The sequence below is a fragment of the Pelodiscus sinensis genome, chromosome 6, assembly GCF_049634645.1.
Source record: "Pelodiscus sinensis isolate JC-2024 chromosome 6, ASM4963464v1, whole genome shotgun sequence".
NCBI lineage: Eukaryota > Metazoa > Chordata > Testudines > Trionychidae > Pelodiscus > Pelodiscus sinensis.
Window position 1 is genome coordinate 94846311 of NC_134716.1, and position 25024 is coordinate 94871334.

The 25024-nt window shown below is 43.4% G+C and overlaps 1 protein-coding gene across 2 annotated transcripts in view; it reads right to left on the minus strand.

Moving 5' to 3' along the window:
- Window positions 1-25024, minus strand: part of RAB3C (RAB3C, member RAS oncogene family) — a 217433-nt gene that overhangs the window by 97868 nt on the left and 94541 nt on the right. For both annotated transcript variants that reach the window (XM_075932411.1, XM_006112663.4), the window contains exon 3: window positions 23147-23265. In XM_075932411.1, coding sequence (XP_075788526.1) covers window positions 23147-23265 — 119 coding nt within the window. The remainder of the gene's footprint in view (window positions 1-23146; window positions 23266-25024) is intronic.

The following is a 25024-nucleotide window of genomic DNA, read 5'->3' on the forward strand; positions in this document are numbered from 1 at the left end:
TAAATTTCATGGGCATAAGTGCTAGTGTGCACAACGCTGTGTTGGTGAGACACGCTCCCCCCTCTGCCCAACAAAGCTGATGTCACTCGTTGAGATGGTTTTATGTCACTGGGAGAGCTCAACATAATGCTGCTACATGTTCACTCTTAGAGTAGGTCTACACCGCATCTTCTGGGCACCGCATTTCAAGAAGGATGTGGAGAAATTGGGGAGGGTCCAGAGAAGAGCAACAAGAATGATTAAAGGTCTAGAGAACATGCCCTATGAAGGAAGGCTGAAAGAATTGGGTTTGTTTAGTTTATAAAAGAGAAGACTGAGGGGGGACATGATAGCCATTTTCAGATATCTAAAAGGGTGTCATAAGGAGGAGGAAGAAAACTTGTTCATCTTGGCCTCTGAGGATAGAACAAGAAGTAATGGGCTTAAACTGCAGCAAGGGAGGTTTAGGTTGGACATTAGGAAAAAGTTTCTAACTGTCAGGGTAGTCAAACACTGGAATAAATTGCCCAGGAAGGTTGTGGAATCCCCATCTCTGGAGATATTTAAGAGTATTTGGTCCTGCCATGAAGGCAGGGGACTGGACTCTATAACCTCTCGAGGTCCCTTCCAGTCCTAGTAGTCTATGATACACTGCAGCACTATTTTGAAATAACTAGCATTATTCTGAAATAACTTAGTCCACATCTACACAGCAGGCAGTTATTTTGAAATAGTGTCAAAATGCTGTCAAGCTGGAGGTCTTCTTATTCTGACTTCTGTAACCCTCATTGTACAGGAATAAGGGGAGTCAGAGGAAAAGTACTCCATTTCAAAATAAGTGCTGTGTAGACGCTCCCTATTTCAAAATTAGCTATTGCGAAATAAGATATGCAATTGATATAGCTCAATTTGCATAGCTTACTTCTGTCACATAAAAAGTCATATGTGGGTCCCGCAGCTTAGTAAGTTAGTATGGAAGTTTCCATCCTAGCTGTACACAGCCTGGTAAAATCTTGTACCCTGCAGTCGCAAACAGCAGCTGGGCTTTATCAGCTTTAATCCATGCCTTGAACTGGGATACTAAGCAGTAAAAAAGTTTGACCTCAGTTCCCAGCCCTATAGAAACATTGAGAGTAATGTTGGACCACCTCACAGACAGTCGGTAAATAACTGTAGTATAACTAGAGTAGGGAGTCCCGTGCACGGTGAGTCTCGTCAGGGACCGAAAACTCGGAGGGTGCCCTGGTTTCCTCCAGCTGGAGCCATGTCCACTGTGGACTGGTGCGAGGTAACAGGAATGGATTCCCCATAGACTGATGTGGCATAAGCATTTCTAAGTGCTTGTTGCTCTCTTTTATATTGCTCTACCTGTGCTTATTGATGTGTCACTTTGCAGTAGCTGTATAACCATCTGGCAGTATTAACCGTGTAATAACAGTGACGTAGTGAGATTATTAAAAGCAACTATCCCTAATCGACTCTGTTGTGAAGCAAATCCATAATCCTGTTTGGCCATGCCCCTGTGAGTTGACAATTTCGAGTAAAGCCCTGCTGTGTAGATGCACCCTAACAGTGGCTTAGCTGTGTCAGTAAACGTAGGCTGCTGTATGCTTGTAAGTGTAGCCGTGGCCTAAGATATTGAGACAACGTGCACGATGCTAATTAGGAGCATGATGCTAATTAGGTTGCCAGGTATGGTTTGTGACCAGAAAACCCAGTCAAAAACGGACCCTGGTTATTAAAAGTCCAGTGATAGATGCAGCCTGAGGTAAGTGCCATGAGAAGAACATACCCTGAACCCTCTCCAAACCCTCTATCCCGGTACAGAACCCTCTCATATATCCTGAACCCCTCATTTCTAATCCCCATCCCAGAGCCTGCATTTCTAGCCAGAGACTTATCACCTCCTGCATCCCCACCCTTTGTAAATTAGCAAGTGAGTGAGGGTGGGGGAGAGTAAGTGACAGACGAAAGGGGGATGGAGTGAGTGGGGTGGTGGTCTTGGGTAGGGTTCCCAGATGGTTTAACCAAAAATACCGAACGTCCCCCTCCGCCCCTCCACCCAAAAAAAACACTGGAAAAAAAATTCTTTTGAGAAGATAAAAGGGGGGGGGGGAGCCAAAGTTGTTGAGAAAAAAAAAGGACCCTGACAGCAGTTATTAAGAAAAAAAAATAGAAAAATAAAACATCAGCATGGCCCCTTTAAGAGGAGACTTTTTTGCCGGCGGCCATCTTGTTTTTGTGTTCTAGCCACAAGACAAGCCTCTGTGGAACCAGGTAAGCAGGCGGTGAGGGGGCGTCTGGGTGGGGAGGGCGCCTTCCAGTCCCAGCAAGGGGGGCCGGGGAGGGGGCCTGGGGTGGGGTCCGGTTGCTGAGTGTGTCCATAGGGTTGCCAGGTGTCTGGTATTTTCACTTCCTGGCAGGGAATAAAAAAACAGAAAATACTGGACATTTTACGTGTCTGGTATTTTCTGAATTTTTTTTACCGGACAAGAGGCGAAGAAAATGCCGGACTGCCCGGGTCAATTCCGGACACCTGGCAACCATAGAGCCTCGACAAGGGGAGGACAAAGGTGTTTGGTTTTGTGCAATTAGAAAGTTGGCAACACTAATTTTGCTCTCTACATTCACTTACATTTTGTTCTAATTTAGTAAAGTTAAAGAAAATTAAATTCCACTAAGTCAATTACTTCAATCACATGGACCCTGTCGAAAGAGTTCAGCTAAACAGTTTTTCATTTTAGATTGTAGCCCTGACACGGGCAAATTAAAATGACTTACAAGCTTTTTTTCCATTCACAGGAAATAGCCATGCTAATTGCACACCCTTTACAGAGAGGAGCATTTCCAGCTGGCCTGGCCCTGTTCCCTTTCCAGCAGGCTGGCTACTTCAGAAGAAAGGGAATCTACTTTCTGCAATTAGGAGCAGAAGTCAGGGAATCCATGTGCATTACTTTTGATGTGTAAGAGGGAAGTCAAATCCCCCGGAGCCATTGATTCCCCTATGAGGGGCACGTACAATATACATACATTGCTAATGCTTAGATATATTTGCTATTTGTATAGGAGTAAGACATGACAAAGGTCAAGGCCTGTCACAGGTAATAACTTATAATAAGGAGACGAGGGGAAGTGAAACCAGTCTTCTGTTAAGTAGAGATATGGATAGATTCCACATCCTTTAAACTTGTGACCGGCTCAAGCAGGAAAGGAAAAAGGGAAGTATGGCTTGCCCATTGTTCAGCAAAAGTGAATGAATGTAACACAGCTGTAACTGCAAAGTCAGCAAGTAGGCACTGTATTTAACCTCATTTGGAAAATTAACCTGACCTATAGGAATGCTAAATGTCAAAGATGAAGTAACCTATCATGTTAAGGCACCTAAACCAGGAAGGATGTGAACCCTATAAAAACCCCTGCCTATGAGATGTTGGGGGTCGGCTCTGCTTTGAACATTGAGTTCCTTAGCCGTACCTTGGTTGCAACCAATAAACTTGAGTTGGACCCAGCCTGAAAGTGTGACTCTCTTCTTGGGGTAAATCAGACTAGCCTCCAAGGGGATGAAACTAGCAATTTATGCAACAAATTGGCACCCCAGATGGGACCTCCCTTGGACTACTCCGGAGTCGGACGACAAGATTCGCCGTAGGTGACCGTGAAGTGCGCACCGGACTGTTTGAGTCCGTCACGGCACCGAAAGCGTGAGTCGGGACATCCGGAAAGTTAAAGGAGTCTCTATTGAATGAGTCAACTAGGCTGTGAGGTCCGAAGAGAAGGCGCCGGGGCAGAGACAGAGTGAGTATACCGATAATTCCCTGTGTTTTGGGTAGTGTTGGTAATTCGAGAACTGTCCTTCGAGGACAGTGGGAACTTCGAATAAACACGGTGTATCCGGTAGGAAAACACGTATAGGGTAGGCGGGTCGCACCCGAATGGTAAAAGCCTCTGTAAGCCCCAGAAGGAACACCATGAACCCGTGGGTTGCGTGGGGAAGTTATGAGGAGTTAGGAAAACTCCAGTGGATTGCTTTTGTTTTTAGTAGGAGTACTCTTGTTCTTTGTTTTAATGATTTGTTGGAAACCTAAATTGTGAAACCACAGGTTTGTGTGTAAGCATGACTGTCGCTGACCAGGTCTGAGACTTAAGCTGACTCCAGCCGCCCCAAGAATCCTGCAAGGGGAAACCCGATGACCAGGATTTCTTGATTGCAAGGGGGGTCAGCCGAACCTCGTGACCCAGCGAGTCTCCAAGCCCCCTGTTTGTCTATATTTGTTGCTGTCTAATAGACCTGTCTTAAGTGTCACGGTTCCACAAGGGCACACCGGTGTCTCTAGTGAGACAGCCAAGCGCTGGACCCTCTGGGTTCGGACGCTAAAAGCTGGTGTGGTGTCATTCCATCGACACACGGAGCCGTGGTGAAAGCTTGTTGCCTGCATGTGTGTGTGTATAATAAATATATAGACATGGGTTCGGGAAGTTCCCAGATAGAAAACTCCGCAACCCCATTGGGATGCATGTTACAGAATTTTAGTAATTTTAAAAGTGACTATAGAGTAAAAATGGCAAAAGATGAGTTAATTAAATTTTGTCAACTTGAGTGGCCTACTTTTGGTGTCGGATGGCCAGATACGGGCTCCTTTGATGTAAACCTGGTATCCCTAACACATAGCGTTGTGACGCGGGACGGACAGTGGGATCACTTCCCATATATTGATTGTTGGTTATTCCACGTCCAGGATCGACCAAAATGGATATTAAAATGTAGTATGGGTGTGTGTAAGGTCATGGCTGCAAAGGCAAAGACCTTGAGAGGTAAAAGCCCTGGAATACTGGCTCCCTCTAGTGATGAGGAATTTGAGCCCTATGGAAAGAAGAGGAAACCCCCTTCTTCTTCAGGAGGGTCTAGCCCTATTAGAGAGAATGAGAATTGTTCCTCTCCTGCCACTTCAGGAGGAAACAGTAACTCTGAAATCATAAGTGAACTTACATCTGAAAAGTTACCCCCCCTTATCAGACTCCTGCTGGTCCTGGATTCACATCAGCCCCCCCTGCAGAGGCTGAAGTGAGGGGGGCTGAGCCAACAGGGTGGACTACTCCATTCGGGCAAAAAAAAAAAAAGTACTTCTTGTGAAAAGGCCCATCAGATCCGGGATCATCATACCATCAGTACCCCCTTAGAGAAGTAATAGAGGAGGGAAGATAAGAGAGCGCAGAAGCAGATGGCAGTGCTGGCTGCAGCACTCTCCAGCAATCAGAGGCCGGACCATAAGGGGCCCCCTCAGAAAGGAAAGGGACGGGTAGCAGTTGATGAATGTGTGCACTGATGGGGAAAAAGGACATTGGAAGAGAGACTGCCCAAAAATTGAAGGCAAAGGGGAAGAAAAGACAACCGGAGAACTGCCAGATGCGGGCAGAATCCTCCGGAGAAGAATCTAGTTGAAGGGGACGGGAATCTAAGGCCACCACCCTACGAGCTAAAGCTCGAAAGGATCCCATGGTAAAAATAAGGGTGGGTGGCAGGGACTATGAGGCTCTGGTGGATATTGGAGCCACGTTTTCTATGATCCCCATAAAACCCCCTTCAGCTAAAGAAAGTGGAAAGCATGTGACGATAGAAGGAATTGAGGGAAAGAGAAGCAGGCTACCCGTATGTAGACCCCTCCTCACGAAGATTAGAAAAAAATTATGCTAGAGCATGCCTTTGTTGTTTCATCTGCATGCCCAGTTGCCCTGCTAGGGCGAGATATGCTAATTAAGCTGCAAGCTAAAATTTTCTTCCGTAGTGATCAGAATGTAGTGCAGCTGCCGGTGAAACAGGGCTCAAATTACCAGATGGCCCTCTGTGCAGCTGAGGTGCTGTTAGAGACAAAAGGGACTGAGGTCTTAGAAGGAGTCAATCCATGTGTTTGGGCAGATGAGACCCCTGCCCGAGCAAAGTTTGTGACTCCAGTAAGAATTCCTTTCATTGAAGGAGAAGGCTCTGTGGGTGTAAAGCCATATCCCCTGAGAGAGAAAAAAGAGCCACCTGGATAGGCTTAAAGCCATTAATCGAACAATTCAAAAGATATGGCTAGGTAGTAGAAAGTTCCTCTCCCTTCAACACCCCTATTTTAGGGATGCCAAAACCGGATAGCGTCTCATAGACTCGTGCAAGACTTACGGGCAATAAATAAGAAAGTTCTTGTAGACCATCCTATGGTCCCCAACCCACACACTATCTTAACACAAATTCCAGCAGACACAACAGTGTTTATGGTATTAGACTTGAAAGATGCTTTCTTTTCTATACCTTTACACAAAGATAGTTGGAAATTATTTGCTTTTGAATGGGAAGACCCGGACACCCATCACAAAACCCAGCTGTTGTGGACTGTGTTGCCCCAGGGTTTTGTGTCATCCCCCGATATTTTTGGGACGACATTGCAAAAAGACTTAGAAGACTGGAGGGGGCAGCACCCTGAGGTAGCTCTCCTCCAGTATATTGATGATTTGTTGATTACCAGTCCTGATATGCAAAAGGGAAAAAGGGCAACGGAGCCCCTGTTGAATGCCCTAGGGAAGAAGGGATATAAAGTTTCACAAGAGAAGGCCCAAATATGCACCTTCCTAAGCTATGAGATTGAAAAGGGAATGCGGGCTTTGAGCAAGGATCGAATCCAAGCAACTTCAGGAAATTCTCAAGCCCTTCTTAGCAAATAGATAATGACAGCCTCTACGGCTAGAAACGCAGGCAACCCAAAGATGTTTCACAACATATGAGTGGGGGCCATCCAGAGGAAAAAACATAACAAACAGTTAAAACCTTTCCCTCACACGCCGTTATAATTGGCTTGAGGGCGTGGGGGAAGGTAACTTAAAAGCCACCCAGATGTCAACCAGTAGAAATTGAATGTGAAGATGTAATCACTAAAAACTAAATCTGCCTTAACAAGGAGACACATTCTGCAACATAAATCTCCTTACAGAACATGAGCAAGTGATTCACCCCAGAGCCAGCAGCATAACTCAACTGCTGCAGCCTGGATGTTATGAAAATCATATACTGAAAAGAATTAGGAAGTGTGGGGGCTAATTAGAAAGCCCACTCTCCTTACCAAATTAATGCTAGACAAATCTGTGTAATTAAGAAAAGTAATTTAGCAGGATCAAGACAGATCATAAGAGAAAAAAAAAAAAAAAAGAGCCCGGTCTGCAATACGAGAGGGAAACTGAACCATGCCACTGTTGGGGAGGGCTAGCAACTCTAAGGTAATTCAAGGGAGTGGAAGGTCACGAGTACCGATGAAGCGCTCTTGTTCTCAGAAAATTGCAGCTCACTTGCACATGAAAATGGTAAGGAACTAGCTGTAACCCGGTCCCCTAACAGATCTTAGGCAGTATTTTAAGTTATAATAGGCCACCCCGATGGGGGGGGGAGAAATGTTTTCTTGTCTTTCAGATCATCAGAAAGCGCTGGTGCCAGTTGAAGAAAAACAACAACAAAATGCCATGGTTCTGTGTCATGACATGTGTTTGTGTTCTGTCCAAGTTTGTCTTGTGTGTCTTAATTGTAATACGTATTGCAAATGTTGTGAATAGAAAATTGTTTAGGCTAGGAGAATGTTAACAATGTCTCCACAGGTGAACAAAAAGAACTGGAAGGAAGCAAGGAGTACATCACGTGAACAGAAGGATGGGAGACAGGACTAGCTCCTTCCCACCAGACTAGTTTTGCTTTAATGGCCATTGCTAACTTGCCCTCATTTGGATATCATCAACCAGGACTTTAAGGACAAAATGGAGCCTCCCAGTTGTGCACCATGCCCTGAACAGGCCCCTGTTCCAGAACAAGGACAACTGTCACTGATCCTTACCTTGATGATGTTCCACACTGGTACAGACCAGCTGTGTGCTAGACTGGTTAATCAAATTGGCAAATGCCTGATTAGGCAATGACAAGGCTTAGCAGATACCATCGCAGATTGGTTTGAGCCTGGTAACCCTATCAGCAACACTTATGTCATAGCCCAGAAATTGTATGAGAATCCAGACTTGTAAATGCAGTAATATCCAGTGCCCGTAAAGGCCTACACACCAGCCAAGCTAATCAATTGATCCTAAATAGTTTGAAGGATCTGTCCAGCTCTGTAGACCTAACCTGATGTTTGGACCAGAAGCTAATTGGATTGGAAGTAAAATAAAGAAATTAGAAGGCCAGTATTGAAGAATAAGGTAAGCTTTAGCCACTACCACTTAGTTCTTATGGTGGTGAGTCCCCAATCTCCCCTGTGCCTACCCATGGGAGTAGGGAAAGAGAGAATCCATGAGGACCCAAAGGCCCACCTGGACAGGGCATAGTACAACCATTTGTTTTTGGTCCCTCTGAGGATTCCTCACTCAGATCAGATCAGAATGGTAACCTCCCTGCTTGTACCAAAGCAAGGGCATATAGATAGAATAGAAGGCATTGCTTATTCTGAAGGTGTGGGAGCCTCCCTATACCCAGGGATTGTTGCACCCACTTTGATAAGGAAATTTTATGTACCTGCCCATTTAACATCATGACGAATCTGCCTAGGCTTGATGTGGTTGTCATAGAAAAACAAATGAACATCGAGCTGGTCCAAATGAACGGTACCTACTGGTGTTTGACTACCCAGACAGATCACTCCATCCTGCCCCTCTGTATATCCGTCTGTGTGCATAACGGTCCCTCATCAAGCGGCCTAACCGTCAATAGAATGTGGACATATCACACTTTGGTAGTGGAGATAACTACACATGAGATGCTGAGTGGCATGGCGGAAGTAAGTACCAAGAGGAGGGTTTACTGGCCCTGCAGGCAAAGATCAAGAAGTTGGTGGCCAATGCCCAAAGATATATTGGGGCTGGCCGTCTGAGGTACACACAGATAGGGAAACACCGTGGACCATGCCAAACACCTATCTCTGCAGCACTCAACCAGGCAGTAGAGGTCAAACCTATAATCATGGGCAGTGCCAGTAAGGCGACGAAATATCTTGGGGATGGATTTGAATAGTGTTTGCCAAATTATGTAGAGAATTTTGATTTTAACATTTATAATAATGATAGTGCTGTACCAGCACTTCCAGAGTAAATTAAAATCCCTTAAATTGTTGTATTTAACCTAGTAGATTAAGAAGAACCCCAAAGTCAAGAGAAAAGAACTATAGGAGTAAACTGAGGCAGTCCATGGTATCTTGCTAAGGACTGACAAACTCAAATCATTAAGTCAGCCTGAGAAGCGTATGCTACAGCAGTAACTGCGACCCTGGTTCCCCTGGCAACCACATGCCAAAAAGGCCTCACTTTGATAAGGCCGGTATCAAGCAACCGCGTGGAATTGTTTTTATGGTTTGCTTTATTCCTAGGAAATAACCTTGGTTCCAAAAGAGCTAGCTGGCTTTTGGCTCAGAGAATAAAGACTCTTATGTCCATCAGCGCTGTGAAGTGCCAAGAACTGACTGTTAGCCAATGCTTCCCATTGCAAAATGATTCTACCCCGACTGCTGATAAGCCTCTCTCTTCTGGTCCTGCTTTCCCACCTGTTGGACACCAGAAGAATCGAAATATTACAGGGTGATGTGCTAGTAACCTCTCCCCTGCATGATGCTGAACCACGACTGTTTCAAAGAAAAAGAGGAAAACTCTTGTTGTGCTATGTTGGTACACATTCCTGTTTAGTTTTGTTTTGTTGTGATTATATTATGCTTAATGCCCTGTTTTATACCTTGTATAATTGCCTCTATATGTCGCACTGTATTGACTACTGTCAACCATGAAATGCTTGTACATTACCAAAGATTAGCCAAAGAAGAAACTGATGAGGTATAAGAAAGAGAAAGCCTCTTGAGGGGGGAATTGATGTGTAAGAGGGAAGTCAAATCCCCCGGAGCCATTGATTCCCCTATGAGGGGCACGTACAATATACATACATTGCTAATGCTTAGATATATTTGCTATTTGTATAGGAGTAAGACATGACAAAGGTCAAGGCCTGTCACAGGTAATAACTTATAATAAGGAGACGAGGGGAAGTGAAACCAGTCTTCTGTTAAGTAGAGATATGGATAGATTCCACATCCTTTAAACTTGTGACCAGCTCAAGCAGGAAAGGAAAAAGGGAAGTATGGCTTGCCCATTGTTCAGCAAAAGTGAATGAATGTAACACAGCTGTAACTGCAAAGTCAGCAAGTAGGCACTGTATTTAACCTCATTTGGAAAATTAACCTGACCTATAGGAATGCTAAATGTCAAAGATGAAGTAACCTATCATGTTAAGGCACCTAAACCAGGAAGGATGTGAACCCTATAAAAACCCCTGCCTATGAGATGTTGGGGGTCGGCTCTGCTTTGAACATTGAGTTCCTTAGCCGTACCTTGGTTGCAACCAATAAACTTGAGTTGGACCCAGCCTGAAAGTGTGACTCTCTTCTTGGGGTAAATCAGACTAGCCTCCAAGGGGACGAAACTAGCAATTTATGCAACACTTTTACCTGTGCAAAATGAGTGTTCCTTATTCTGTTCCAAGGACTGATATTCCAGACTGAGAAAGAAAAGTAGTAACCCCGTTTTGCTAAGGACCATGATAAATTTGGAATTTTACAGGTTATATGTTGATTTTTTCCCCTTTATGGAAAGTGTGAAAATATTGAATGCTTTTATCCAGAGCTGTCCTGACCATAGGCTGGTTTGGGGTGGTCAGGCCAGGCCCCACATTTTGGGGGCTCTGGGGTGGCTTCCTCGGCCGTCCTATGGATGGGACCTGTGGGGTGCAACCAAGGTGGCCTGGGGAATTACCTGGGGGACCTGACACAGGGCAGCAGCAGGGGTTGACAGTGGAACGCATCAGGCTGGGAGATGGGTGGCAGGGAGGAGGAGTCTGCTGGATAGATCTGGCTCTTGCTACTAGAGTGAGTGCGGGAGAAAGGAGATGGGAGCTGACTCCTGCTGCTGCTGCCTTGCACCAGGCCCCCCAGTAGAGTCTCAGGGAGGGAGCAAAGCAGAGTGGAGCGTGGTTGCTTTTACAAAATAAATGAATAAATAGCTACATCCTGCTTTCTATTACTGAAAGCCCCAAATATTTGAGAGTGTGAACAATAAAATCAACATTTTTACCTTCTCTTTCTTATTTTTATAAGCACTATATCCAGTCCCAAAAAGAACTGAAACAATATATTTTAAAAACAAGTCTACTAAGAGACTGGATATTGGAAGCATATGTAGTGGAGACAGTGTGCTAATTTCTTTGTGCGACACTTAGTTAGAGATTACAAATTATCCTTAAAAACCAATATATATAAATAAATACCACAGCACATATTACACGGAATAACAACTTGCTATGTGATTGAGCTAAAAAAGGAATTGGAAGTGGGGAATCATCAATGACAGTATTTCTTATGGAGTCCTGCATGGCCCAATGCTATTCAGTATCTTTATGCATGTTCTGGAAGAAATAAAATCACTGCAGATGATACAAAAACTGGAGGAGTGGTAAATAATGAAAAGGACAGATCAATTATATAGGCCAGTCTGTAACACTTGATAAAATGGGCTCAAGTGAACCATGTGTGTTTCCACTATAGCAAAAAGAAAAGCCATTCATGTAGAAACAAAGAATGGAAGTCACATATGCAGATAATGGAAAGCAATGACTCTGAGAAGGATTTAGGAGTTACTGTGAACAAACATCGGACCATGTATTCTCACTCAGGGTGATGCTTAGAAAGCTAATAAGATTACTGCTCTGCCAAAACAGAGGAATATTGGTAAGAGTAGGAAAATAGGATTACCTCTGTAAACTGTGCTTTAGTGAGACAATTACTGGAGTAATCTGTTCAGAAAAGCCTCAAAAATACGAACTAATTGGACAGGGTTCAGCTAAAAGCTGCAAATATTCAAGATCTGGAAGACCTAGAGTAGAGAGATTGAGCTGCTTTAGCCTATTAAGTTTACCAAAGAGTTGGGCCATAACAAGGGTGGGGCAAGCGGGGCACTCGTACCAGGTGCAACATAATCAGGGACACAAAGATGTAATAAGTAAAAATAATAAGCTGCAAAAGTAAAGAGTGGGACTAACCTAAGGAGAGGGAGGGCATAATTAATATTTTGCCCCGGCACAAAAATGCCTAGTTACAGCGCTGCCCAAGAGAAGATTAAGAAGTGAATTGATCATAGTCTATCACAAGTACCTGTCTGAAGAGGTTTCTGACAGAGCAGACAGAGGTACAACAAGAACCCATGGCTGGCAGCTGGAGCTCAATAAATGGAGTTTAGAAATGTTAGCAGTGTGGGTAATTAGCCATTGGAACAACTGACACAGGGATGTGGTAAGTTTTCCTATATTTGAAATCTTTAAATCAAGACTGCATTGAAAAACTTCTCTAGCAATTACTAAAGGAATTACTGGGTGACATTCTAAGGCCTGTGTTAGGCAGGAAGCTAGACTAGATAAACACAAGAGTTCCCCCCATCATTTTAAAAATAAAAGTATGAATATCAAAAAAGTCAAAACAAACACTTTTAATGGAAGATTTCTATTTGGTGGCTGTTACTTGTATGCAACAAGAATAATTTGACCATAGAGTTAGCCAATAGCTAAAATGCTAAAAATGGGAGGCAAACACAGAACAGCGAAGACATTCCAAGACCACGCAATGCGCATAGTATTATTACTAGTAGTAGACATTGTTATATACCACTATTAGTAGTAGTACATATATTCATGGATCAGGACCCATTGTGTTAGGTGCTGTACAAACACAGAACAAAAAGATGGTCCCTGCAACAAAGAACTTTCAATCTAAGTATAAAATAAGAAACAAATAATAGGTGTAAATGCCACCAGAGCTAAAAGAGGGATGGCTAATAAGTTGATTTCCATTTTTTTATGCAATTTGAAAGGATGTTCAGTTGTTTGGTTTCTGACTAGATGAACTAAAAATACTTTGACATACCGTATAATAGCTGAATCGAATTTATACCTAGGATACACTGGCTATCATTCAAACATTGACATTTACCAACAGCTTCAGTACCACATGATATATGAAATAAAGGTAGTAGCTTTTATATTATGGTTTTGTAGCTGTTCTCATTTGTTGAATTTTTAATGTCATCCATTGTATTTGTGCATCTCCAGATCCTCTTACATATCCTCCCATGTCTCTTTAAAAAAATAAAGTACTAACTACATAATTAAAAACAAAAAAAAAATTGTCAAAGCTTTTCTTAAGAATTAGAAGTGTGCGGAACTCTTTGAATAAAACAAGAATTGACCTAACCATCCTCTCAAACGTCTACCAAACTTTCTGGCTGTCTGAACAGATTCTAGTTATGTAAAACTTCTGATATTCTCAGTTTCCATGCACCTCTGTCAGATTTCAGTTTAGGAAAGAAGGGTACATAGGAATGGGCATACTGGGTCAGACCAAAGGTCCATCTAGACTAATATCCTGTCTTTTGACTGTCGCCAATACTAGAGAGAATGAACAGAACAAGTAATCAAGTGATCCGTCCCTGTTGCTCAGTCCCAATTACTGCAAAAAGAAACTAGGGAGTCCATCCCTACCCATCTTGGCTAATAGTCATTGATGCACCTATCCTCCATGAACTTATCAGTTCTTTTTTGAATCAAAGGGCAAATACATTTATTATTGGTGTGCTTGTGATCCAGTCGAATTTTACATTTCTTATGCGATTTCTAGCTAAATTCATAGTCCAAATATATTCCGTGTGTCGTAAGGTATTAGATTACAAGTTTTGTGCACATAAAATTTTAGATAAGTCTTGAAGAGGATTCCATCTATAAAAAAATACAAATCTCTGTCTTAGGGATTGTGTCTTTTGGGGTATGGCTGTTGATCTGTTGTTATAAGGGGAAAAAATCAAATAGATTTTTCAGGCACGAGAAAAAATATCATTTTATGGGACTACATCAGCCTTTGAACAGAGTGCTCATAAAAGAGCATCATCTAGGTCCAAATTTTACATTGAACTCCTTGATCAAATGCTGAAGAACTCAGACATATACACGGTCCTCAGTATATTGACTTTTCTAATTAAAATCAGTGAAGTCCATGGCATTGGTGTTTGAGCAAGGACCGTGAAGGGGCTGTAGTACTTGTACAGAGACGAAGTGGCAGTACCACCTCTGACGCCCATCCGTCTGACTGGAAAGCAATTTATAGGCTCAAAAAGCCTTTCAAACTTCTTTGTTTAGCTTTCTGCACTTAGTTACTACAGCATTGACTATCCTGACTTATAGGAGCAGGCTGTAGTTTTGTCGGTACAGGCTGGACCTCCCTGGTCCAGCACCCTCAGGACCTGAGCAGTCCTGGATAAAGGAATTTACCGGACCAGGAAAGGTCCCCTGCCACCAGTCCCCTCAGCATGAAGCCCCTCCCCATGAAGTCCCAGATGCTGTGCTGCTGCAGACTGCCTTACTGCCCGCCAGCCCGAGTGCCATGATTCTATTCCCACTGTTGGGACGGCTTGCAGCCCCAATCAGGCTGTTGTGGCCCCAGCTCCACTGCGGGGCTGGCATGCACAGACTGCTCCAGCCCCAGCCCCAGCTGGGTAGCTGGGCTGCCCCTACCCCATTTACCACAGCCCCACTATTGCTGCTGAGCTGCTGAGGCCCTGACCCCACTACCACCAGCCTTGTCCTGTGTGGGGATCTCAGCTGCTGGCCCTCCTGCCCCAGGACTCTCTCATTCAGCAACATCCAGGGTCTTGGTGACCACAGATGCTGCCAGACAAAAGAGTCCTGGTTTTGGGAGGTGCAACCTGCACTACCAGTGCGGGACCTTGGCTAATCAGCAATAATTATCAGCTGTGAAATGGAAGCAATCAAGCTGAGATCAGGGGCAGCAACCATGCTCATAAAAGACAAAAAAAAAAATTAAAAAAAGACAAATAAGCCCATTCCACCCCCTGACAAGGGAGAAGCTTTGGCAGTCTGCCATCCCAGTCATAGATCAGCCCCTCCAAGCTCCGAGTCATGCTCATCCCACATGCCCACTGTCTATGGTAGCTACCAACAGTCTGGAGAGAGACTGGCTAGGAAACAATGAAAAACACTGTATTCCACAAACACCTTAAACTCTGCATCTTTTTTTCATTCTGTGGTTCTTTATATTCCCTTTCAATTGAATGCTTGGATATTGCTAACTTAGAAGTGGCAGTGTGCCAAACACCAGAGGGTGGGAAAACATTCAGGCAGGGAAACGTATAAATAATTAACTCTGTGCATTTACTCTGTGTATAAATAGCTTTCTATTTGGGGAACTCAGATAAGTATTCTCTGCTAGCTTCTTTGAGTTGGAGAGGTACCCCTTCTGTCTGGGGACCTCAAAGTACTTTACACATATTAATGATTTAAGCTTCAAATCACCCCAAGAGAAAAGCAGACACCATATAGTCATGTAACATGTGATAAAACCAAACCACAGAAAAATAAGAGATCATATAATTAGCTGAGTAGACAGGTACAAGTCTTATTGTACCTGAACTTGTACCTTTCTGCAGGTATAAGTCTGCTTGTTATAAATGTGACCATTCCAGTTATTAACTGCAATTTTTCTGTAGGCACAAAAACAGACATAAATTTTATGTCTGCAAAATTACAGCTTCAGAAAGGGAGTTGGACCTTCAACTACCTGCACATATACTACAAAGTAACTAGTTCAAGGTCAACAGGAAGTGGTTGCAGACCTAGGAATAGGACCCAAATCCCCTGACTTTCAGTCTTAACCATAAGGCCAGGCTTCCCATCTTGACATGCAAGGCCATATGGAAACAGAAGGAGGCAGAGCTATGAGAAAGCATGAGGGATGTGGTCTAAAGGTAAAACAAGGTCTGAGTAATTGATAATATTACATTCTGTTACTTTCACAACATCATACTTGTGCATAGCACTTCACAGACAATTTAAAATGATAGATTCCTTAAGAGTCTGTAGAATAACATTTACAGAAAGTCGCAGAGTGTAAAATGATTCACCGTTTGCAGATAACACCCAGCACTACCTATCCCTCACCAAATACAATTATACCACTACCATCAAGATGGCTCAGTGCTTGGCTGAGAATCAGCTCATGGATGAAGGACAGATGGTTAAGGCTGAATCTGAGCAAAAGAGAAGTTATGTCGATTAGTAGAGGAAGGGGTGCGAAGGACTTTACAGTCACAGTGAGCTTCCTTTGGCTGAAAATACATACTCACAATTGGTCAATTCAATCCACAGTTTAGAAGCAATCCTAGATTTCTTGCTGAGGCTACGCTCTCACCTACCAGCATCTGTGTCTGAATATTTCTACCATTTCTGATTGGCTAAGAGACTCCATTCCATCTTGATTAACTGAGGCCAGGCCATTGTCCAACATTCCTCTCTCACTTCCCATCTGAACTACAGTAGTGCAGTACACATAGAGCCAAAACCCTCAGCCTTTAAGAACACTTAAGCACAGAACACTGTGGAGTGTCTGTTGCATGGATGTTGATCTCAAAGGCCTAAAGAGTTACAGGTGTTTAATGCTAAACAGTGAAAGAGTTTATAATGAGAGCTAGGTGCCAGATTCTCTTCAACAGAGGCCTTGGAAACATCCAAAAGCATTCATTCAAATGAAAAGTTCATGGTTTAAAAAAGAAAGAACAAGAAATCAAAACAGGCATTTATACTGAAACATACAAAACAAACCTAGTCATAATCTTTAAAGCCTTTCTCCCTTAGGAGGTAAAATATTAATCTAATTTTTCAGAATAACCTTTCTTTGATGAAAAGGAAAAGGTTAATTTTTTTTTTATGTATAGAGGCCACTTACTTAGCCTTTTCTTAAATGGACAGGCAAATAAGAAGTGGAGGAGAGAGAAAGGATAGAACAAATGGGTGAAATACGTCTTTTTGTTGATGTTTTTGGAACATTGGAATGCTAATTAGTTATAAGTGGTTGCTTTAGGCTAGCAAGTTCACCATGACACCTACTGTTTGGATCCTGGTTTACAGTCTGGTCAGGGATGTCATCTAATTGGATCTTTTCTTCTTATCGGTGATGTAGCCCTTCTGGTGAAGACACATTCATTGACGGAAAAGCGCTCTGCTGTCAACATAATTACTGTACCTCAAGGAGAGGCAGAAGCTGTGTTGGTGGGAGAGTGGCTCCTGACATCAGATCATAGAGTAGACCAGTGGTTTTCAAACTCTAGGTCACGACGTGTAAGGACAAGACACCAGTTGGCCTTGAGATGCTTTGTTTACCTGCGCCTCCTCAGGTATAGGCAATTGCAGCTCCTGTTGGCCACAAATCACCATTTCCAGCCAATGGGAGCTACCGGAAGTGGTGTCCCAGTCCATACCACTTGCCACAGCTTCCACTGGCCAGGAACGGCAATCCACCGCCAACAGGAATTACGATCACCCTTACTTGTGGAGGTGGAGGTAAACAAAGCGTCTCTCAGCCAGCTAGCCGCTTGCCCTTAAAAGCTGCGACCCAGAGTTTGAAAACCCCTGGTGCAGACACTGCTTTAAGTTAATGTAACTTGTCACTCAAAGAGAAGGTGGTTTCCACACTGCTGAACAAGATAACTTACATTCACTTAAGCGACAGTGTGGGTAAGCCCTTAGACAAAGCAGGAGTGGATGACTAAAGCATAGTTAACTTCAGGATTTGATCAAAATCAAGAGAGTGAGAGATAGGATGGAAGGAAAGAAAGTTGGAGGTGGGAAGGATATAACACAAGAAGGGAAGAGAAGACAATGAAGATTGTATGTGCCCTTCCAGTGCTGGCAGTTGAATAACCCCACTCAAGGGTTGAGGACTGGTTATTATAATAATGTGATGACTCTTTCATGAGTCTCAGGTAAACACAAAGTTCTCTGAACAAGATTAAGGGCTGCTGACCTTCCTCTCAAGTAGAAAGGTCTTTAGATGAGTTGAGGCAAGCCACAGTGCAGGCAATAGGGGGGACACAATGGGATGAGACATTAGAAAGAGAGCTGATCTGAATTAATCTGAACAGAATTGATTATATTCTTTTTCAAAGTAACTTTTTAAAGGAACTCCAAGTGGGGAAAAATAGACATACTACTTTACTTTGCTCATTATTTTGTTGCCAGTTAAGCCTAATATGCTTCAGACCAGTTCTGCTCTATTGACTTCAGGTTCCACACCTTCTGTTTTTACCAGCCATAATTTCAACAGTTTTTGGATTATATCGAAGTGGCATTTCTGGTTTAGAATAATCCAACTTTTTCTGTCTGTTCTCTTTGCATTTGTTTATGATATTCAATGTTGTAACAACATGATCCATTTTCCATAGTTATTGTAATAGATCACTGGCCTACCCCAAGCACCTCTAAAAATACAGACGAAAGCTCTGGGATAAAGACTGTGGCTGACAACTCCACTTTTCAGGCACTTTAGAACTTTCTGACAAAGGTAGCTTGGGGGAGTGGATGCCACATTCTGAGACCAGACTCTCACAAATCATACACTGCTTTCTGCTGCAAGTTCTAGACTTTCTTTGACCTTGACTTCTCTAATATAAACACATAGCAAGCAGACACATTAAACAATAACCTCTCACTCTATTGCATACATAATTGTCTTCCATGGCAGAAGATTAAGAGGGAGAGAATAAACCGTGGGTGACAGATACTAGTTGTGTAACTTAGTGCAATATTGGAAGCAGCCATATATTTGCATAAGAACCACAATAGATTCCCTTCTGGATCAGATTTATCTAAGAAATTCCTTAATTTGGATTCTTAGCTGCTTGCTGGGCAACAGAGATCTCACATAGTCCTTGCAACCTCTAGCATGAAAAAGATAATCTTTTATTAAAAATATGTACTGTTTGTACCCACTTCCTACATTAAAACCACAAAAGTGTTTGCTTAGTATTTGCACCCAGGAAACCAGAAATTTATGGACTACTGTTGGAGATCAAAGTCCCAAACAGACACCATCATCCAGGATGGAGAGCAGGTCTAGTTTTACACATTTGGCAGTGATCTACTATAAGATACAGGTAGAAACCTTATGTTGATAGAGCGAGGTGAAATTCACCTCTCAATGCAGTACACAGGTGAGCTGGGGGAGTGGCACTAGCCCTTGAGGCCAGGTGTGCAGGTTACTGAGGCCCTGTGTAAATGCAGAAGTGTAGCCCCTCCTGCCTGTACACGACCTTCTGAGCCAGCCCATACAAAGCTAGTGTTGAGAATTTTCACAAATAAAATCAGTGGTGCAGATGAAATAGAAGCGCTTTCCAACCTATTTGGAATGTCCCAGTGCTGCTCTTACCAACAAGCGTACTGACTAACAGGATTTAACTTAATTCTATAAATAAAACTATGGAAAGCAAAAGTGCAAGTCTTAAAATATTAATCAAACCCACAAAAAACATAGTGATTGTGATGAATTATATATAGGGCTCAATGTCTGTCATGGAGGTCACAGACCCCCATGACTTCTGAAGAGGCCAGTGTGGCTGACCCCTGCAAACAGCTGCTGGGACAGCCCAGGGGCAGCTACACGGGCACTGTTGGATCAGCCCTGCAGCTAGCCATACTGACCGCTGTTCAGGCAGCACTGGGCGGCTGTCCCTGGCACCCCCATTAGCAGTGTCCAAAGTGGCTGGTTATGGATACCGTTTGTACAGCAGTCCTGTGGGCACAAGGAGCAGTCACAGCTCAGAGTCCCCTGTCAGTGGTCCCAGGGGTGGCTGTTAGCAGCCACTGGTTGGCAGCTAGTTCCTCTCCCCACCCCCCCGCCTTAGCAGTTGTGCTGGAACAGTTTTTGGAGTGGGGATGCTGAGCTGCACCCCTCTCATCACCATCCATGTCCCTCACCACGCCCTCTACCTTTAATCACCCTGACATCTGTTGGGAGACCAATACAGCAGTACACAGACAACCCAGGAAGTTTTTGGAGAATGTTGGGGATAACTTCTTGGTACAAGTGCTGAAGGAACCGATCAGGCACCATGCGCAGCTTGACCTGCTGCTCACAAACAGGGAGGAGGAACTAGTAAGGGAAGTAGAGGTGGGTGACAACCTGGGAAGCAGTGATCATGAGACGGTAGATTTCAGGATCCTGACCAAAGGAAGAAAGGAGAATAGCAAAATACACACCCTGGACTTCAGAAGAGCAGACTTTGACTCCCTCAGAGAACTGATGGGCAGGATTCCCTGGGATACTTACATGAAGGGGAAAGGAGTCCAGGAGAGCTGGCAGTATTTTAAAGAAGCCTTATTGAAGGCACAGGAAGAAACCATCCCGATGCACAGCAAGAAAAGCAAATACGTTAGGTGACCAGATTGGCTTACCGGGGACATCCTTGGTGAGCTTAAACACAAAAAGGAAGCTTACAAGAAGTGGAAACTTGGACAGATGGCTAGGGAGGAGTATAAATATATTGCTCGAGAATGCAGGGGAGTTATCAGGAAGGTGAAAGCTCATCTGGAATTGCAGGTAGCAAGGGATGTGAAGGATAACAAGAAAGGTTTCTACAGGCATGTTAGCAATAAGAGGGTGATTAGAGATGGTGTGGGGCCATTATTGGATGAGGGAAGTAACCTAGTGACAGATGATGTGGGAAAAGTTCTCTTTGCCTCTGTTTTCACGGCCAAGGCCAGCTCCCAGACAAATGCACTAGGCAATACAGCATGGGAAGGAGGTGGACAGCCCTTGGTGGGGAAAGAACAAGTTAGTAACTATTTAGAAAAGCTAGACATACACAAATCTATGGGCCTGGATTTAATGCATCCGAGGGTACTGAGGGAGTTGGCAAGTGTCATAGCGGAGCCTTTGGCTATTATCTTTGAAAACTCATGGAGATCGGGAGAGATCCCGGATGATTGGAAAAAGGCAAATGTAGTGCCCATCTTTAAGAAAGGGAAGAAGAACAATCCAGGGAAATACAGACTGATCAGCCTTACCTCAGTCCCCGGAAAAATCATGGAGGGGATCCTCAAGGAATCCATTTTGAAGCACTTGGAAGAGGGGAAAGTGATCAGGAATAGTCAACATGGATTCACAAAGGGCAAGTTGTGCCTGACCAATCTGATTAGCTTCTATGATGAGGTAACTGACTCTGTGGATATGGAAAAGTCAGTGGATGTGATATACCTTGACTTTAGCAAAGCTTTTGATTCGGTCTCCTACAATATTCTTGCCAGCAAGTTAAGGGATTATGGATTGGATAAATGGACTATAAAATGGATAGAAAGCTAGCTAGACTGTTGGGCCCAATGGGTAGCGATCAATGGCTAGATGTCAGGTTGGCAGTCGGTTTCTAGCGGAGTACCCCAAGGATCTGTTCTTGGACCGGTTTTGTTCAACATCTTTATTAATGACCTGAATGAGGGGATGGATTGCACCCTCAGCATGTTCGCAGATGACCCTAAGCTAGGGGGAAAGGTAGATACCCTGGAGGGCAGGGATAGGGTCCAGAGTGACCTGGATAAATTAGAGGATTGGGCCAAAAGAAATCTGATGAGGTTCGACAAGGACAAGTGTAGAGTCCTGCACTTGGGACGGAAGAATCCCAAGTATTGTTACAGGCTGGGGACCAAATGGCTAAGTAGCAGTTCTGCAGAAAAGGACCTGGGGATTACAGTGGATGAGAAGTAGGATATGAGTCAACAGTGTGCCCTTGTAGCCAAGAAGGCTAATGGCATATTGGGGTGCATTAGGAGGAGCATTGCCAGCAGATCCAGAGAAGTGATTATTCCCCTTTATTCAGCTCTGGTGAGGCCACATCTAGAATATTGTGTCCAGTTCTGGGCCCCCCACTATAGAAAGGATGTGGAAGTATTGGAGAGGGTCCAGTGGAGAGTGACCAAAATGAATAGGGGGCTGGAGCACATGACCTATGAGGAGAGACTGAAGGATTTGGGTTTGCTTAGTCTGCAGAAGAGAAGAATGAGGGGGGATTTGATAACAACCTTCAACTTCCTGAAGGGAGGTTCCAAAGAGGATGGAGAGAGGCTGTTCTCAGTAGTGACGGATGGCAGAACAAAGAGCAATGGTCTCAAGTTACAGTGGGAAAGGTCTAGGTTGAACATTAGGGAAAACTATTTCACTCGGAGGGTAGTGAAGCACTTGAATGGGTTATCTAGGGAGGTGGTGGAATCTCCATCCCTAGAGGTATTTAAGGCTCAGCTTGACAAAGCCCTGGCTGGGTTGATTTAGTTAGGATTGGTCCTGCCTTGGCCAGGGGGCTGGACTTGATGACCTCCTGAGGTCTCTTCCAGCTCTATGATTCTGTAACCTCTTGCTGGGAGAGGGCTATAGCTCTAGGAAAGGGGGCTGTAGATAGGGGTAAGGTGGCAGAGGCTGGGGAGCCATGGGCATGAGGTTGGCAGCTTGGAGCCGCTACTCCACAAGAGACTGGCAGCTGGTGGTCGGGCAGATTCCTAGGGCCAGTGGTACAGCCTCAAGGTGCAGGGATGATGGCCGAGCAGGAACTCAAGCCAGAAGTGGGACCCTGGGGCCAGCAGCTGGGCAAGACCGTAGGGTCAACAACATGGACCTTGACAATGGGGTCAGCAACTAAGATGCTGGGTGGGAAATGGGGAGTGCTGCAGGACCCTCTACTCCTCCACACACACACCACTACTTCCCACATACTCACCATACACCCCATCCCCAGCTGTGGCTTCAAAGGAAGCTCCCAGATCAGTGGCCCCCCCACAGCTAAGTTTTAATCAGTAAATTCATTGTACAAGTCATAGACATGTCACAGGCCATGAATTTTTATTTATTGCCCATTGCCTGTCTATGTCTGTAGCTAAAATTATCCCTAAGTAAACCGTATTCTTAAATTATAAGCAGCAGATCCTAAAAGTTGTATTTATGTTCTCAAAACACAAAACTAAGAGACATGTTTTAGGCAAAGGACAATGACAAGTAATAACAGAACTTAAATAATAATGACACAACTTCTTCTCTCCCACCTCTCAAATTATTCATGGTCAGTTTCTGCAATGTGACTTGAAAAACCCTCAAAATCAAATTGACAAGATGTAAATCAGTATTTGACCTGTCTAGGCTTGGAGAATTGTTTCCTATAATGGCTCACATTATAACCTCAAGGAGAAGAAGGTAAGTGGTGATCAAGTAGTCTGTATCTCACCTCAGTTCTAGTGCCAAGTTTTACTTACCAATCTTGCACAGCATTGAAGGATTCTTCATTCGTGATGTCATACATTAAAATGAAGCCCATTGCGCCCCGGTAATATGCTGTGGTAATTGTCCTATATCTCTCCTGACCTGCCGTGTCCTAAAACAACAACAAAAATTCTTTTATATAAAAGTTTCCTTGTTAAGTGATTTCTATCTTTCTGAAACTCAGAAGTGAACTTGGTAAAACTCATCTTCACACTTTTGAAAATCCACTCGTGTCACTGGGCAGCTATTTGTTCTCTTTTTAAAAAAGTGATGAAGGACTGTCCTGTGGTTAAGCACTAGACTGAAACTTAGCAGATTTTGCTTTTTCTAGCTCTCCCACTCAATTCAAATCTGTCTCTCATTATCCCCATTTTACAAGTGGGAGAATAATTCTTCCATTCAGACATAGCCTTTGTCTGTTTACATTGTAAGCACTTTGGGACAGGAACTGCCACTTATATTAATATGGAATGCCCATATTCCATGGTTGAGGATTTATGGGTCTTCTTTTACAAAAATTCTAATAATAAAAATTAAAATATATTATAAGAAATAATATAATTATTCACTCTTCCAAAATAAAACTTTTGTATTTTTAAGACCCCAATCTCTTAAATTTTGCAGAAATAGAATATTTCAGTGAAATGCCATCAAACAATGTGCGGTATGAATTTTATACAGCTAGTGCATCATTGACTGAAGAAGATTATGGTTTGTTTTTTAAACAAATGCTAGAAGGTAATTATATCATCTCAAAATATTAATAGTTCAAAAAATCATTTGTGCTAAAATATGGACAGGACACCTTCAGCTGTCTCCCTAGTAAAAAAAATAAAACAATGACAAATATTGTGTTAATTAAGAATATTTTCTAAAATAGTTCCTGTGGTGCAAATGTCACCTCATTAGAGAAAATATATTAAATGCGTGCACTTTTCTACATGTACATCAATGATCCTACAAATAAAGAAGAAATTAGATTTCCCCCCATTTCATAAAGCAATTATTAGAAGATCATTTTAAAAAATGTGACAGAAGCAATTGCTTAGGCAGAACAGTAGGATATTCAGGTCAGATTAAAATTAAACCTAGGCTAGTGTTCATAATGGTCTTGCATTGAAAACAAGCATACAAAGAGAGAGCTTGAAACATCCTTTATTTATCCTAAACGTACTCCCAGGCTACGTCTGCATTGGCATGATCTTGCGCAACGAGTTCTTGCGTTAAAGTATTTGCGCAAGAGAGCGTCTACACTGGCATGTGCCTTTGCGCAAGAGCATCTGTGCCAGTGTAGATGCTCTCTTGTGCAAGAAAGCTCCGATGGCCATTTTAGCCATCGGGCTTTCTTGAGCAAGAAATTCATGTTGCCTGTCTACACTGGCCTCTTGCTCAAGAACAGTTGCGCAAGAGGGCTTATTCCTGAGCAGGAGCATCATAGTTCTTGCGCAAGAAGCACTGATTTCACACATTAGAACGTCAGTGTTCTTGCGCAAGAACTCCCCGCCAGTGTAGACAGGCAACATGTTTTTGCACAAAAGTGGCCGCTTTGGCGCAAGATCGCGCCAATGTAGGCACAGCCCCAGAGTAACCACAACTTCAGTAGAGTTACTCCTCATTTACACCAGCATGAGAGGAAATCAGGACTTCAATGTAGAAATACAATTTCCCATGAGACTTCATTGTTCAAGATATACCAGCTAGCTTCATGCATTAGAACCTATCTATAATAGGCTAGCATTGCCCATAGAGCACAGTCTTCAATAGCTTCCACAGGATGTGTCTACACAGCAAAGTTATTTTGGAATAATGGCAGTTATTCTGAAATAACTATGCGAACATCTACACAGCAATTCCGTTATTTCAAAATAATG